General features: G+C 47.0%; 1 protein-coding gene across 8 annotated transcripts in view; it reads right to left on the minus strand.

The window, feature by feature from the left end:
• The window catches only part of Mprip (myosin phosphatase Rho interacting protein), a 131520-nt gene that overhangs the window by 14564 nt on the left and 99169 nt on the right, over positions 1 to 17787 (minus strand). For 5 of the 8 annotated variants that reach the window (XM_026780129.1, XM_005349966.1, XM_026780127.1 and 2 more), the window contains 6 exons: positions 17017 to 17126; positions 12581 to 13154; positions 11140 to 11256; positions 4865 to 8668; positions 1589 to 1736; positions 383 to 500 (listed from right to left, as the gene is read on the minus strand). In XM_026780129.1, the coding sequence (XP_026635930.1) occupies positions 383 to 500; positions 1589 to 1736; positions 4865 to 8668; positions 11140 to 11256; positions 12581 to 13154; positions 17017 to 17126 (4871 nt within the window). The remainder of the gene's footprint in view (positions 1 to 382; positions 501 to 1588; positions 1737 to 4864; positions 8669 to 11139; positions 11257 to 12580; positions 13155 to 17016; positions 17127 to 17787) is intronic. The other 3 variants (XM_005349968.1, XM_026780131.1, XM_026780130.1) reach the window with 2 other exon arrangements.

The following is a 17787-nucleotide window of genomic DNA, read 5'->3' on the forward strand; positions in this document are numbered from 1 at the left end:
AGCAGTGGTACAAACAAACGGGGATGGTGTCTGCAGTGAGCCCTAACACGCAGAAGGCATTTGTTTTATTTTAGAACAGGGTCTCCATATATATCCCTGGCTTCGGATTTGTGGCACTCTTCCATCCTTAAAGTCTAAGTGTTGGGATCGTAAATGTATGTCACCATGCCTAGCTTAAGTGATGGTCTTTAAATATCATTTGTTACATTTGTTTCTCTTGCATCATAGATATCAGTCTTAATTAACCCTTAGGTGTTTGCGCCCGAAGTGGGCTGTTTCAGATCTATGATCTCCTCACTTCCCTAAGACCAGCCTCAAAGCTGTCTTAGGCTTGGGAAAGTAGCCCTCTCCTATGAGGCTCTCCTAGGGCTAGGTGACTCACAGGTACTGCCGCCTCAGGGCTTCGATGTCCGAATTGATGCTGCTGATCTGAGACCGCTGACTCTTCTCTAACTCCCGTTCCATCTCCTCCCGGTGAGCATTCTTCATGGCTTCAATGGCTGCAGAAAAGACATAGTCCCTTAGCACCGAAATCTAGCACTACAACTGACAGTAGTTCTTTCTACTACATTATCCCTCCACAATGCCAAGGGCAGGTTGGGTGATGCCTGCTTCCTGTTGGCACCAACTACTCAATAGCAGTAGGACTCCACAGGAGGTTGGTCTATCACAGACTGACTCTCTGGGATAAACAAAGGCTGAGAGAATTCACAAACTAATTCCCTTGAAAGAGCTATAGATGTGTTTATGTGATATTAGAAAAACTCCACAATGATCAAATAAATGTCAATGTTGTACTCATGCATGGGTTTTTAAATAAGAATATGTGAGAGCCGGTTACTTACTTTCCTGATGCTAAAATAAGCCACCATACCATCATTAATCATATAAAGAGGGACAGGGCAGTGGTGGCGAACACCTTTAATCCCAGCACTTGGGAGGCAGAGGCAGGAAGGATCTCTTTGAGTTCAACGCCATCTTGGCCTACAGAGCTAGTTCCAGGACAGCTAGGGCTGTTACACAGAGAAACCCTGTCTCGAAAAAAAAAAATCATGAAAAGAGAATGCAACATGAGATGGGTGAGACACACTTACTGGGGCTGTGTTACAGCATATTCACGCTCTTGTGAAGAGTACTCCAAGTGATGGATGCTTGTTGGGGGCCTGAGTGTCACAATCAGCTGGAACACTGGCTCTCAGTTTGGAGGTTCTCAAAAGGCTTCTCAAGTTATTCCTTGCCTCACTTTGAATCTTCTAATACCTCTCTCCAAAATGAAGCTTAAGGCTAGGGCTGGTACTGATTTGGTCTAGCACCTGCTGGACACGTGCAAGGCCATGTGCAATTTCCAGCAACACAGAAACAGGGTGGGGTAGTTCATTTCCCTTACTACAGCACTGAGTCCAAAGTTATCCTCACTTATATAGGGAGTTAAAGGATGGCCTAGAATAGAGACCCTGCCCACCCATACCCACCGCCATCTACAAAGAAGAAACTTCAATCTCAGGAAAAAACAAGGGAAGGCCAATTCTCTTCTGAACTATAGGTTTGGCCTAAACACAGGACCCCTGTGCTCCTGACTTAACCCTACCTGAGATGGTGGCAGCTGTCTCCTCAGCCAGGAGGCGGTCCTTTTCCTCCCGCAGCTTCTCTAGCTCCCGCTGGTGTTGTCTCTGTAGGTCTTCAATCTTCTTCTGGTGTGTCTCTTCCATGGCAGCAAAGCCTCGCTCACATGTAGCCTGTGGAATGGAAGAGGGATTATTGGTTTCTCTTTGCCTCCAAGTGGCTGTCCCGTGTAATAAATAAGGCAGCGACCTGCTTGGTTCAAGAAGTGATATGGTCTCACGATATGGCTGGAACTTCCAGCATCAGGTATCAAGTCTGTATGTAGCTATACACCTCTTTTTTTCTGGGACTGCGTGTCATTACAACCAAATGGTACATGTACTGCCTATATTGGCTGGAGTAGCAGACATACTGGATTGTCAACAGGGACAAATTCTGACAAACGTGTTAGTTGGAGAGAGTGAGTCCATCCTGAAACAAAGGGTAGAGAGACTGGAGAGTGCAACCCATCCGCTGTGGGCTGGGATAGACACAACCTATTTTTGGGAGCTTCAGCTCAAGGGTATCCACCCTGGAGCCGGAGCAGATGCCAATATCTTTCCTGCCATCCTATGCTTTCTCCTTTCCTCTCTTTTAAAGGAGAACAGAGGCATGCTACCCACTGAGAACCGTACCACCTTACCAAAAGAACAGACATCAACATGTAAGTCCTAAGGAGAGTTCCCATTCCCCACAGCCATGGAGCCCAGCTGCTCTCTAACCAAGCAGTAATGCATGCCCTGTGTTCCACCTGCAGCTTACAGCTACTTTGAATGTGGGTCATTATGCCTAAACTTGTGACAGCCACTTCTGAGAACAGGCTTTCTGACAAAAACAAACAAACAAACAAACAAACAAGCTAATAGAATGTGGCTCTAACTCTGTGCTCCTAACTCATTGTTTTGCTAATGGATTCAAGAAAAGATACCAAGTATCCAACCACCATGCTTTGACATTTCTTACTGATCCTCACAGTCACTGTGGTGCTTCTAGTCAGCAACTTTAAACTCCTGCTCACATCCTGGAGCTGACTGCAGAGGGTGCTGTACTAGTTACCTTCTCCACATAGCCTAGAGATTATTTTACACAGCCTGTTTACTCTGCCTGCAGTGTAAGACACAGCACAGAATGTTCACTGAAGAATATTCCGCTTGTGGCAGTCAGTGCTCAGAATATTTTGGATTTTGGCTCGTTTCAGATTTTGAGTTCCATGTAATGGATATCAATCCTATGGGAAGTCTTTTCCATCTTATTTGGATTTGAGCATTTTGGAATACATGAAGAAGACAGGGTACAAAATTTCTATAACAGAAACACTGAGGTATTTTTAACAACCAGGTTGCTTCTTTGTTAACTGTATTATGTTTGAAAATTGTTACTCTGTAAACCAATTTAAAAAATTTGAGTGTGTATGTGTGCATGGAAGCCACAATGAGGCTTAACTTCGAGTGTTTTTCCTTGATCACTTCCACCTTACATAGAACCTCTCATCTGAACACAGATTTTGATTCAGCTAGCTAGCCTAACTAGTTTTCTTTGGGAAGCCATTGCCTCTATCTGCTATGTGCTAGAATTACAAGGGGGCCACACCATATCATGCTTACCCAGCATTTACATAAGTGCTGGGGATGTAAAGTCCTGTTCTTGTGCTTGCTGGAAAGTTCTTTAAACACTGAGCCATTTCCCCAGCTCCAAATTTTAATTTTTAAACCATCCCTAGAATCCAAAGTTCCTTACTAAGATGCAGACTCCTGGCTAGTGGTGGTGCAGCAGCAGCAACAGTCCAGGCTCCCTTCTCTGGGCAGAGATCCACAGAGAGAAACTTTCCAGCTCAGACAGTCTGGTCAAACACACTGCATGTGTCCAGCTGTGCCACAAGTCCTACAGAGGGCTTGAAGTTCTTGGGCACATATATATGCTCAAGTCTGTCGCTTACTCTCAACTTGTACCTTTTGTTTCTAAGGCATTTTCCTACTAGGTAACCTGAACCCAGCACAACCATTCCGACATCTTGCTAACTGACTGTGATGTTGCCAGGCCTGGACCCACCCTTCCCAGGCTGTGGAGGTGCCTGTAGATGCAAAAAGGAGCAAGCAGTGGTGGCCCAGGCTCCCCACAAGATCACTGAATACACATTTTGAAAATTTCTCACAATGCTTAATGGTTTTTGTTCGTTTGTTTTTTGGTTTTTCGAGACCAGGGTTTCTCTGTGTAGCCTGGAGCCTGTCCTGGAACTTGCATTGTAGACCAGGCTGGCCTTGAACTCACAGAGATCTGCCTGTCTCTTCCTCCCTAGCGCTGGGATTAAAGGCGTGCGCCACCACTACCTGGCGCCTAATGATTTTTAAAAGGTCTGGATGAAACCAGGAAAAGAATGGTGAGCAACAGTGCCTCAGGTGTCTCATCAACCTCTCCTGTGTATTTGGTCAGTAGCTATGTGGTCACCCAGAGGCAAAGGAAAAGCACCAGCCTGAATACACCATTGTTTCCCTTCAGTATGGAGGAAAAGGGTGCTGGGAAACAGTCCCACACACCCTGTTGTGCAACAGCTGTGATACTAAGGCAGGAACAGTGACCTGTAAAAAGACCTGATTCAGGGACCCTTGGGGCCTATATACCTTCTAATGGGGAAGAAGATGAAGACACAGCTACCAGGCCACCTCTGGAATCTAAGAGATGGTCAGAACCCTCCACAATTATGCCCAGGCAGCACACACAGTGTAATCTAAGATAAAAAAAGTGATGTTCACAGAAGCATGACAGGTAGCCGGTGAGGCAAGAGTATAGGAAGGCCCTTCTCAGACACAGTGCCCATCCACTGCCAACTCTTCCCTGGGAAGCCTGGCTAGACAAGAATGCTTACTGCTTTGCAAATATTGTTGTGCTGTGAAGTCCTAACTCTGCTCTCTGGGAAGAGTCACATGGTGGCTGCTGTTCAGACGTGTGAGACAGTCCTTGGACTAATGCCTCAACTTTGAAGCCAGAAGGGATTCTGTGAGGGTAAGGTGAAGGGTGTGGAGAGTGCCCTGGAGGCATGGACAGGCAAGGAAGACCCTACTCTACTTTCCCACAGGGATGCTGCTTTCCTTGCCAATTTCCCTTCTGGGTCATGAATACAGAGGAGAATGATACTCAGTTATGCCTGTATAGCAGTTGAGAGCTAAAACTATTTCCTATTCCACTAAGACTTCAGTTGCCCAGAATACCCCTTTCTTGTATCACCAAAGAGAATTGGCTCTGAAAAATAAATGGTGCTAAAGACCTTGAGGCTCTCAAAGTCCCGCTGGTACTTCTCTCGCAAGGTGGCCACATCACCCTCCAGCTCTTTGTGGCCCAGCTCCTCTCGCATGACGTCCATTTGGGCCTCCAACTCCTGGATACGTTCTCGTAGCCCTGTCATCGATTCAGCCTCATCCTTGGCTGTTGGCACAGTTCTGGGTTCAGATGGCCTGGGAGCCAGTGGGGAATCTGGGTGTGAGGGTTGGCAGAGGCTGAGGGCTCCCCGCAAGTTCCACATGTAGTGTTCCTGCAAGGCCCGGAGCTCCTCCTGATGGACAGCCTGTAGCTCCCGGACCTTCAGCTGGAATCTGTCCTCCAGCATCTTCATTTGCTGCACATGTTGCTGTTCCATGGCCTGCCTGTCTTTGACTGAAGCGTCTAGCTGGCTGAGAACCCGGCTACGCTCAGCCTGCAGTGTATTTTCGGTGTGGCTCAGTTGCTCCACCATGCACCTGATCTCCTCCTCATATCTGCCCTGCAGGGCAAACATGTTTTCACTATGTTTGCTTTCTGCCTCTTGTAGACATCTCTGTTGATGATCCATCTGGCTCACCTTGGCCTTGAGCTCAGTGTTTTCCTTTTCAATGAGGGAGATCACCTTATGGTACTCACTCTTCTGTTTCTGGAGAAGTTCTTCATACTCCTCCTTCAGGGCTCCAACTGCTTGTGCACGCTTCTGGCAAGAGACCCCTGTGGCCTCCTGATAGGCCTTCTTGTAAAACCGCAGCTCCTTTTCATACTCCAGCCGAATTCTGCATGCTGCATAACACACCTGAGCCTGAATAATTGCATCTTGAACCAGTAATGAAGAATACTGACCAAGGCCCTCTAGACAAGCATCATATGAGAGATGCTGTGACATTTGCAGAAGCCTTTGGCAACCCCCTAGTTGCTCTGTGGGAGGCAGGGCTGGTAAGGCAGCTGAAATCTCCTCAAGGATGCTAGCCTTTTCCCTCAGCTGCTGGGCCAGCTCATCCTGAATGGCAGCAAGGACTTCAGGGCTCTGATGGAAAGCCTGCAAAGGTTCTTGGGAGCCATCTGTGCCTGGCCTTAGTACCTCTCCTAATGGGCTCTGGTCCCAGGATGTTTGTACTTGGTCCTCCCTGCCAGCTGGATGCCTGAGGGTTTCTAAGATCTGCTGTATTACTCTTTCAAAGTCTGGGGTTTGGTAGGCTCCCAAGATTTCTCCTAGCATGCACTTGTGCTGCTGTAGGGCTGCCTGGGTCCCCTGTAGGGTCTCCTGTATGCTCTGTAGCCTATGGTGGAACAATTCTCTTAATGATTGTGTGGCATAGCTGAGCTCTGCACGAATCCATGTGGCATCAGCCAGACTTTGGGAAATATGCTGCTGCCTGTCTCCTGACGTGCAGGCTGCTTCTTCTCCCAGTGTCCCTAGGTGCTTACTTAGGGACTCGACCTGGTTCCAGAACTCACCATTCACCAGTACCTTCTTGGCCCAAATCTCCATTGGAGCCCCAGCAGAGAGGGCAGTACTTTCTTCCTTCAGAGGCCACTCCCCTGACTGAGTAAGCTCACGGAGAACACCATACACATCTGAAGTGGTATTCTTTAGAGAGTCAGCAATTTGGTTGATGAGTGAGGCCTCTAGAACTATCTGAGCAGAAAGTAGCTTCCTATGTTCCTGTTCATTCAATATGGGCTGGTAGGGCTCCTGAACATGGGTTGCCAGACCACTTTCCATGGGATGCCTTGTCTCTTGCTCAGTCTGCGTCCTGCTGTCTGCTGGGGACTCCCAAGGCTGAAGGGCCTTTATAGCACTCACAAGCATACTCTCTATATTAGCCAGGGAGGCTGCACATGCATCCTGTCCCTCCTCCTGGTCAGCAAATGGCAGAGACCTTAGCTTTTTCCAGCAGTTTTCTAAGCATGTCAGGGCTTGGCTATTTTTGGCTTGGAAGTCTTCCAGCTCCCCAGAGTGGTGTTCAATGTTTGTTGCCTTCTCCTGTCTCTCTTTCTCTAGCTGAGAGGCCAGTGCGCTAGCCTGTAGTAGGCTGGCACGGAGTTGCTCCCTCAACTGTGCCTCAGTGCCAGCCCACTGCTGGTGCAATGCAAGCAATGCCTCCTGACTCTGGCCCTGCTGGCTCTCCAGCCTCACGGTCACGTCTTTGAGTTTCTCCTCTGTGACATAGAGCTTTGTCTCCAGGGAGTGGATTATAGAGATATATGTTTCAGCATCTGCAGCTGCAGGGAGTGTGCTAGGGGTAGCTTCTGAGGACACACTGTCCTCTGAGGGTGACTGGTCCTGGCTGGTGTCTGATGATGTGCTGCTAGTCCAGGCCTTTGCACAACCCTCAGGGTGTATGTATCTTTGGCACTGGATTGTGGAGAACCGGATTCTTGGCCTTTTTACAGGTGCTCCCTGGTCAGACTTAGAGGTGCTTTGCAGATGCCCATCCCTGTCAGGCACATCTGCAGACTTTGGGGGTACCATGTTCTCCTCTCTGCTGGGGCTACCACTGTTACATTCTTCCCCTAGGCCAGCACCTGGGTCTTCATCCTCTGGCTGTGAGTGGGGAAAGCCTGGAAATACTCTGGTGACTGAGTCTAGGGACAAAATGCCACGGTCCTCCTCCGTTTGCTCTGCGGTACTCTGAGGCCCTTTGGCATCCTTTGGAGAATCACTTACAAATCTCCTTAGACACTCTTCCTTTTCCTGCAGCTTAATTTCTGTTTCCTCTAAGCTGCTGCCCAAGGCAATCATTTTAACCAAAGCCTCATTAAGATCTTGGTCTTTCTTTTCTAGAACTCTCTCATGTGCTTCCTTAATGTGTTTCAGTTCTTCTTCCTTTTCTCTCAGCAGAGTGCGTACACTCTGTAGCTGGATAGAGACCTTGTGGTGTGAGTTCTCTAGGTTCTGGTAGTCAGCTTCTCTTCCCCTCAGCTTCTCTTGGAGCTCAGCCACATCCCCATCAGACATGGCCACACGTTCCATGAGTTCTTGGAATTGCTGCTTGATGAGATCCCGTTCATCATGGAGGCTCTGTACGTGCTGGGCTAACTGGCGGATGCTAGCCTCCCGGGCTTCCAGCTCTTCCTCTAGCTGGTGCACCTGCTCACTGCCTTTGCTTGTTTCATTCAGTTTCTCTTTCTGAAGGGCCTCCACCTGCTGCACATGGCTTTGTAGCTGGTCCTCATAGGCACTAGCCTTGTCCTCTACCTCCTTGAGGTTCTGCAAAAGTGCCTGCTTCTCCTGCTCACAGCTCTCCAGTAACAATGTGTAGTTCCTCTTCAACTTCTTCTCCATCAAATGCTGGGCCTGCTCACTGGTACCTAGCTGCTGGCTGAGCTCAGCAATGCATTCCTGCAGCCTCTGCACCTCCTTCTGTCGGTCCTTTTGCAATGCCTGCTGCGTTTCTAGGTCCTTCAGTTCTTGTGTCTTCTCTAGCAGTAAGGCTTCTGTACTTTTGAGTTTCTGCTCACTGGCCCTCAACTGGCCACTCAGCATGGCCTTGCTGTGTTGCCATTCCTCCAGTTGCTCACGAACTTTGCCCTGCTCCAGCTTCAGCTCACCCTTGAGCTTGGCTAGAGCCTGCTCCTTAAGGGCCAGTTCTGCAGCTGCATTACCAAGTCTTGCTTGCAGGGTTTGAATCTCAGCCTCATGGTGCCGGATTGCATCCTTGGCCTCCCCATAGCTATGTTTCAGCGTCTGAATCTGCTGGGTGATGAGCTCTTGTCGCCGGCACTGAGCTTCCAGCTCACTTTGGAGGTCTTGGTTGACTCTATGGAGCCTCTGCCAGGCACCGGATGGGGAAGTGGCCACTTCAGTCTTAAAAAAACCGATTAAATACTGGTTAGTAACACTCAGGCCACCCTGTTCTGAGTGTCACACCTCTGGCCAGGATCAATCATAGAAAAGTTCCTTGGTGGGTTTGGCTTTAATCCTTTGAACAACTTTTTTTTTCTTCGTTTAAAGAAAAAAAAATCAAATTAATGTGGGTTTTATTTAATTGTTTTTGGTAAATATAGCTGCTTCCACATAAACAGAACACATGGGAAAAACATCAAAAAAACAGCTCTAATTGAACAGCATCTAGAAGAAATAAACCAAATAAAGCTGAATAATGGAACACACTGAGAAGTATAACGGAGACCGAAGGACAAAAGGACACCGCATTTGCTTTACAAAACAAAGTATGTGGTTCTAGACCACATATTTAAAGCAGCACAGGGCATAAGGCACAAGAAAGTGACGTCACTTCCTTCCATGATAGGAAGAGAAGGAAGGCAGGTAACTACTTGAGAGATGTCAGCAAGGTAACATTGGAACATTTCCTTTAGAAAGCGCAGTCAGGCCTCCACCGTAAGGAGAAAACTAATCTCTACCTGCAAGAAGACAGAACAGGGGGAATGCAGATCATGAAGCAAAATGTGGTAACAAAACAAACCTCCATAAAGCTCAAAATAAGAGTGAAACATGCAAAACCCAAAATAAAACACAAAACTCCTCAAACTGAGAGACACACAGAAGAGACAGAACTAATATAAAGCAGGGGAGACAACATGGGTAAGTCAGGAAAGCCCCACCTAGAATCTGGCCTGCCCAGGCTCCCGCAGTCTAGTGGTGGGGAAGCCACAGATGTGACACTCAGGTTAAGTTCCAGTTCCACACCATGTTCACCATCCAAAGCATGCAGGCCCCTCCCAGCAGTTAGCACAGCACCCTACCCGAGCTTGCATCTCTTTGCCCTCAGTGTCCCAAAAGGCCTCTTTCCCCTTCTCACTTTTGACTATAAGCATTTCCAAAACTCAGGGGTAATCATTATTAGATTCAGCAGGAAGCTGGCCCAGGTGCTGACCAACAGGGCCTTCAGTGTAGACGCACATACTAATTTATGTTAGATACACAAGGTAGCAATGTGCAAAGCTCTTTGGCAGTGTCTTTACCACCATGTCTGAAGTCAAGTTTTATAGGATGGACCCAACAAAGACTTAGGAAAATGACCCTTAAATTAAGGATGGCCTGAATGAATAATCCAAAGCTTTCTGAGTAGGCTGTGTAGAAGGAAGATGCCTGCTATGGCCAGTTTGGGGCAAGGTCAGAAGTAGGCTAGCAGTGAGTCTACTGGAAGGGAAGAGGGTGCGGTAATGTGGGGTAAGCAAGGGACACATGCAGTAGTGGGAGGGATAGGCATGAAGGTAAGGTAGGCCCTGGTTGAGGAGAGGAAAGGACTCCAGGTCCACTTGTAACTTGGTAACGAAGACTGAGGTCAGTGCACAAGGGTCTGGGCATATCAACAGTGAACTTGGCAGGGATTTTGGGTCTTTGAAGACACTAGTTCTAAATGACACAGGCAGGGGGTTGCTGCTGTAAGAGTGGCAAATGCTTCTGGGATCAGTGGCAGAATCAAGACTAGAACCTAAAACCCTAACACCACTCTAAAACCAATGCCTTCTCCTTGGCCTTTTCTGGGAGCTTCAATTCAATTCTACCACCCCATTCCACTATCCCTAGCACTTATTTGTTGATTTTCCCATCAGCATGACAGTACCCAGGGTGAGAATATGTCTACTTCATGTCTCAGAGCTAGCATTGATCCTAGGAAGCCAGTTATAGGATAATACACGCCACCTGTCTTTATACAAAGCTTCCCTGAGACTGTTTTTTGACATAACCATATCAAAGGTGCTCTAGGGATCTGAATGCAGCAGGATTCTGGAAGACACCTCAAAAGGAAAAGGACACTGGCTTTGGGCTGTCAGCTCAGCACCTAACTGCCATAACTTTTACCTCAATCCTGGTTGGGTTAGAATGGCTAGGTGGTCATATGTCCTCCTGAAACTCAGGCTGCATTACAAAGGAATGGGTAGGTGGGTGGTGGTGCAGGTCTAGCTCCACCACTAACTTGTTGTCGTCCTAAGAAGGCACTTGGCTTGCTGTCTTACCCATCTTTCAGTATATGTACAATAGGCCAATCTCACTATGGTGAACACAATGAGAAATGAGATATAGATACATGGTTTTCACAAAAGCACAACATCTAGAAAGTCTAAAGGAGAGATTACCAAAATGATTTCATGACCAAAAGAAAATCCTTAGCTGTAGAGATTTGGTACACATCCCCCCACATCACTGTCCTAGTAGCAAGGAATACGTACAGAATATCATAGCATTAGGAACCCTTGTCCTTGTTGACCAGAGCTCTGCCATGTTTGCACATTCCTAGCCTGTGGGCCTGAGCAGACCTTTCACACTGAAGCCCCTGGGTGCACTGATGACTGGGTAGCTGCCCACCCTACCTGCAGCACATAGCCCTCCCGGGCACTCTGCTCTCGGCCCAGGGCCACCCTTAACTGGTCCTGCAAAAGCCGATTCTGCTCTAGAAGATCCGAGGCCTCTTTCTGGCTCTGCTCCAGCTGTTGGTGAAAATAAACAAATACATACACTTCACAAATAGGATGACAATAAGAAAAAGCAACTGACCACAGTGGCCATACAATGGGCTCTTTCACTAGCCTCAGACATCTCGCTGGACAGGCATCATATGGAACTGAAGGGTCCAGCTCAAGCTGCATATCCAATGAGAGGCCTGAGGCCAGTTAAGAACTCAGTATGCGGCCTACAGGCCAGAAGCCTTATTTTATCTTACTTTTTTTTGTTTTTTTGAGACAAGGTGTCTCTGTGTAGCTTTGGGGCCTGTCCTGGAACTAGCTCTTGTAGACCAGGCTGGCCTCGAACTCAGAGATTCGCCTGTCTCTGCCTCCCGAGTGCTGGGATTAAAGGTGTGCGCTACCACTGCCTGGCCCAGATGGCTTATTTTGATAGCCTAGAATTATGCAAGTTTGAATTACTTAATTTCATTTTACCTATAATATTTTATTAGTGCAGATAAAAAATGGAAAAGTCAGTGTTGGTGCTAGTGATCTATCAAGTTCCTACATTTAACAAAACAGAAAAAAAAATAAAAGAGGCAAACGGGCATGCTGAAGTGGCAGATCTTCAGTCGGCTGTTATGGAAAGAGTGTAATATGCCTGACGCTTGCTGAGGAAGATGCCTCTAAGGGGGGCAAAAATCAGACAGAACCCTATGTAGGCTGAGCACATATCTCAAATACCTCATGTGAGTATTCTGGTTGCTTGCTGTTTTGCCTTTGAAATGATTCTGGAATAACTGTATTTACATAATGAGCAATTTGAGGGATGGAGCCCAATCTAAATACAAACTTCAATCATGTTAGATCTTTTCTTTATACACATGACTTCACTTATACAGGTGATATGTACATTTTGCTTTGTTTTGACAATGCCGGGATTGAAGCCAGGGTTTTGTGGATTATGGAAGTGCTGTAACATCAGGGCCATATCCTTAGTCTCCTATATAATATAGTATCTACTAATTTTATACAGAAACAAAATTTCATGGTAGGGAACTTTCTGCTTGTGTCACGCTGATACTAAGTCTTTTGGACTTTGGAGCACTTGTAACTTTTGGAGTAAGGATACTCATACTGTAACTCTTTGGTCATGGAACTCACTAGCGAGGCATAAATGTACATGCAGATGTAATCTGGACACATTCTATAAGAATCATTTACTATGAACACAGGGGCTAGCTTAGCTGTGTATCAAGATGCTAGAATGCCCCATTCTGTCTCACCACAGCCCTTGGCTATACCCCCACTCTCACTGCACTGTACTGAATAATTCTGTGCATTTCAGAAGGGAGCTGCCCCACATTACCTCTTTCTCTAGCAGAGAGGTGAGCTCGTGTGTGGAGAGCCGTTCACTTCTGTCCTCCAAGGATAGATGCAGAGGGGCAATAGGCACCTGTTTCTCCTCCCTGAGAGGGGTAGTCTCCACTTGGTGCCACCGCTGCTCAATTTCCACATGGACATTCTGTGTCTTGAGGTCAGGGGCTCCCAGCAGCCCTGGGCTCCGGTCTATGTCCATACGTAGGGCTGTATCCTCCATACCTGGCCCATCAACGGTTTCCAGCATCCCAAAGCGCTTGCGGCGCTCTTCTCGCCTTCGGGCTCGTTCACGCTCCAGCTCACCTGGCTCTGCTTCAAGACGCCCAGGTTCACCAGCATCAGAGGACCCCACAGTGTTGGCCCTCTCTTGAGCCAGGGCCTGTTGAATGGGGCGGAATTCAGCCCAATCAAACGTCTTGGAGCGGCCCTCCCGCCTCCGCTCACGAGCACGGCTCTTCTTTTGCTCAGGATCTGGCTCTCCTGGCTCAGCTTCTTGCTTCTCATTTGGCCTCGGGCAGGTCTCAAAAGAAGGTGTGCTTTTATTCTTTTCCTCAGGCAATGAGCTGTGGGACAGTGAGAAAACAGGGGACTTATCAGGGAGTCTGGACATTTCAGCAGTTCACAGGGTCAGCACACACCTGTTCTCATCCCCAAAAGTGGCTTCTAAGTGTAGAGGGAAGAATGCTCCACCCGTGCTTGGTTCTCCCTTGGAGATCTCAAATTTACTAGATGGGGAGGGAAAGGAAAAGAGTTTTAGCTGTTCCTTAGACTTCAGTTCTCATCCTTTAAATAGGAGTGTCATAATGGTCATATCATGGATGATGGAGATAAAGTCAATGGACTCCTATAAGTCCCCCAGGAGAGAAGGGTCCAGACACTTAGTGAGGTTGGTTATGAAGCAACCTTACACTATGTAACGACAGAAATAGCTCTCTTTAGAAAGGCTCAGGGATTTCTATAAACCGGAGACACCATCATCTCTAACTAAAGATCTCACTCTGGCTCCAGGCATGAAAGATTGACTATCAGTGACTTGGTTAGCCAGAAGCCCACACCACCAGGGAGAAGGTAGCAACATAATACCCACCACTTTGAGAAAGGAGGTGACTAGGGACACAGCCATGCAGATCAAGTCTGCTAGTGCCTCAACCTACTCAACGATAACAGAGAAGAAGTTGGCTAGTTTGAAGATTGTCTGCCTTTTCCCAATCTTCCCTAAGGAAGATTTCTGGGAAGGCCTCCATTTCAGCAGGAGAGGATGTCAGGACATCACCTCTGGCAACATGGCAAGAGGCTGAGTGGGCTTACTGAGAGCGTAAGTTCCAGTGATTGCTAGATGGCCCAGGTTTGTCCAAACCTTAAGAGGACTGAAGTGAGCTGGTGATAGGAGGGCCCAAGGGGGACGAGCCAGGGAGTACTTGCATTTATACTAGGACCAACAAGGAGATTGTCAAAGGGACATCAAACAAAAGGGAAAATGATTCTCATTACCCTTGGATCACTTGTCTTGGAAGCAAACAGTAAGAATCTAACTGCTTGGGCCAGTGAGATGGCTCAGTGGGTAGGGACACTTGTCACAAAGCCCAGTCCAGTTCTCCCTGGAACCCATGTGATAGAAGGAGAAAACCAACTCCTATGAGCTATATATTTTTTTTAAAGATTTATTTACTATGTATACAGTATTCTCAGTATTCTGTCTGCATGTATGCCTGCAGGCCAGAAGAGGGCACCAGGTCTCATTACAGATGGTTGTGAGCCACCATGTGGTTGCTGGGAATTGAACTCAGGACCTTTGAAAGAGCAGGCAATGCTCTTAACTGCTGAGCCATCTCTCCAGCCCCTATGAGCTATATTCTAACCTACATATGTGCTCAACAGAAAATGCACGTGTACACACACAAAATAAATGTTGAAAACAAGCAAGTTATCCTCTGATCTCTACATGTGTGCTGTGACAAACCCCCACTTCCTTCCTTCCCTCCCTCCCTCACACAAACACACTAATAAATACAAGCATTTAAACAAACATCAATTGCTTTAAGAGCAGTAGAATCAGCAAGGGTTCAGTTTAAGATCAAACAAACATGCAAATAAAAACATGCTGGAAGGGGCTAAATTGATGGTATCGTGGTTAAAAGCACATGCTGCTCTTGCTGAGGACCTGGCTTGATTTCCAGCACCCACATGGCGACTCACAACCATCTATTTTTTTTTTTAAATGAGGTGCATCATGGCACACACCTGTAACCCAACACTTGGGAGGCTGAGGTAAGAGGATTGAGTGGGAGGCCAACCTGGGCTATACAGCAAGATCTTGGTGTAGGGAAAACCAAACCAAAACAACCCATAGCTGAACTTTTAAAATCCTGAGAAAATTGGTGAAGTCTCGGTCTATATGGGAAATTGAAATTGACACTTAGGAACAGGGACCCTCCCCTAATCCCAAAGTCTTGTAGTATTGTGAGATGTTCTCACTACAGGCAACATGAGAAAAATGAGAAGAGAAGCAGAGCAAAGCTTGCAGCGCTGATACTGCTGTCCTTGCTTCTAAAATTTCCTGGAGGTCCTGTAGTTATAAATCATGTTTCATCATCATGAGTCAAACTGAACAACATAGGCTAAAAGCAAATGGGTGTGGAGGCTTGAAGACACAGTAAACTGTAATACAGACTCTAGAAGACAACAGTATGGAAGAGAGAGGAGCACCAGGTCTCCACATTCATAACCTGGGCCTCAGTCCTTCCATGGAGCACAGCATAAACATGCATGTATGAGCATTCTTGGCATCTACCCTTGACACCCCAACATTGATTTCTTCCAGTCATGACCCTCCATCTGCCCGTTGCCTTTGCAGGGCAGCTTATGTAACCTTTTCTCTTTGCTTCGGGGCCTTGTATTATAGACTCTTCTCTTGACTAGAGGAGCTATGGAGGTAGGGGGTGGGGCACTGCTCATTTGCCAAAAGTTCTATATAATTTTTTTTTGTTGTTTTTTCGAGACAGGGTTTTTCTGTGGTTTTGGAGCCTGTCCTGGAACTAGCTCTTGTAGACCAGGCCGGTCTTGAACTCACAGAGATCCGCCTGCCTCTGCCTCCCAAGTGCTGGGATTAAAGGGGTGCGCCACCACCACCTGGTTTATAATTTTTTTTTTTTTGAGACGGGTTCTATGTGTGGCTGTCCTGGAACTCCCTTTGTAGAACAGGCTGGCCTCGAACTCACAGAGATATACCTGCCTCTGTCTTCCAAGTGCTGAGATTAAAGGCACATGCCACCACTGCCTGGCAAAAATTTCTAATATTTAATTTTCTTTTATGTATGTAGGTATTTTGCCTGCATGTACATCCATGCATCATCTGCATGCACTGGCTATGGAGGCCAGAATAGGGTGCTGGATCTCCTGGAACTGAGACCATGTGAGTGTTGGGAATTGAACCTGGTCCTCTGAAAGAGCAGCTAGTGCTCTTAGCTATTGAACCATCTCTCCAGCTTCCTAGCACAGTTCTTGAGAGATGGCAGAGGACTATTTCCTATATAAAAGCTGGTCTTCAGGATCTACTAGTCCTATAAAAGCAAAAATCAGTACATATTGCCAACAAGTGAAGAAATGAACATATACAGATGTAGGAAAGGGGAGCTGAGGAAAAGAGTTCAGGTTTCCTTTCTTTCTTATTCAAAAAGAAATAGAACCAGCCAGAATGAGGCAAAAGTTTGAGGCAAGAATAGGTATAGCTAATGCTGCCACAGGCCAGCACCCTTTAACCACCATACACCCAAACCTCTGATACCAAAACTATACTTGGCAACAACATAAACCAAGAGAGATGCAAGGTATTCAAGATGAAACCTGGATAAAGGAGAGAGTAAAACTTGGCACACATAGAGCATCTCTGCTGTCCTGAAGATGAACATTGGTAGAGCTGGAATCTTCAGAGCAAGAAGAGGAGGCATCTACCATGTTCTGAGGAATATACACTACAGCATGTAAACCCAGGAGAGAACAGTTTTCAAATGTGGGCTTTAGGACCTACAGTCTCAGACAGAAGTTTCTCATGATTACACAGAAAACAGATGCAGGAGTGAGGTAAAAGGTACTCTTGAGGAAGTAAAAAACTACAGTGTAAAACTTAGGAGCAGCTCAGGCTGCTCCCACCCAGCCAGGGAACCCTACCAGAGAAAGGCCCATATTGGAGTCTGAACCCATCCTGAGGGCTGAACCCTGTTGACAAAGACGTCCATGCTGAGGATAGGCATGAGGGTAACCTGTGTGGCTGACCAGGCCAGAAGGTCAGGAGAGGCAGAAAACAAAGAATCACAGGGTACAAATGTAACCAGTGGACAACGGGCCAGAAGGAGGAAAGAAATTCATGTTGTGGTGTAGCTGGGCTCAGGCATCAGGGAATGGCAATTAGCAAGACCTCCATCTTACCTGGTCACATCTGGGACAGATGCTGGGAGCACATGTTTCATAATTGTCTGGATCCAGTTCCGTCGTATGCCAGATGTCATGGCTGACAGGGTGAACTCACCCTTCTTGGTCTACACAAAAAATACTAACCATCAGTGGTCATACCACAGGAAAAAGAGCTAGACTAGGTGACGTTCCTACGAGTGCTATATATGATCTGCTTGAGATAGGAAGATTAATAGGGCCACACTTTGGGACAGTGATGAGCTGAGTATTCCCTAGACAAGGCAGTACACAATCACTAGCTCCTATTATGCAATAGCAGCAGCCTGCAGACGGATAGATGATCACATGTGCCCCTTTCCTCAAGAAGCTCTGCTAGCCCTAGGGACAAGAACACAGAATTAGCTGGGAACAGGGAGCATGGTGGCCAGGCCCAGCATCCTGCAGCCAAAATATAGGTGTACAATGTGACAAAGGGACTGCCTGGGTCTCTATCTGCTCTAAAAGGGCAGCAAGATATGCCATACCACTCCTGTCACATCTAGGTGATGAGAATCAAGGTAGTGGCAGAGGAAAGGTGATGGAGGGACAGGGCATCACTGGCTGGACGGGGTCAGGATGAATCTGTTCACAGTGGGGACACTGCAAGCAGACGGGAAAAAGGAATCTGAAAAAAGGAATCAGTAGCATACCAGCAAATCAGCTAGTAGGAAAATGAAACCAATACAGGTTGGTGGCAGGTAATGGAATGGGCATGGGTTGTAATACCACAAATGACATATGGGCGGG

The sequence above is a fragment of the Microtus ochrogaster genome, chromosome 7 (assembly GCF_000317375.1).
Source record: "Microtus ochrogaster isolate Prairie Vole_2 chromosome 7, MicOch1.0, whole genome shotgun sequence".
Classification (NCBI taxonomy): domain Eukaryota; kingdom Metazoa; phylum Chordata; class Mammalia; order Rodentia; family Cricetidae; genus Microtus; species Microtus ochrogaster.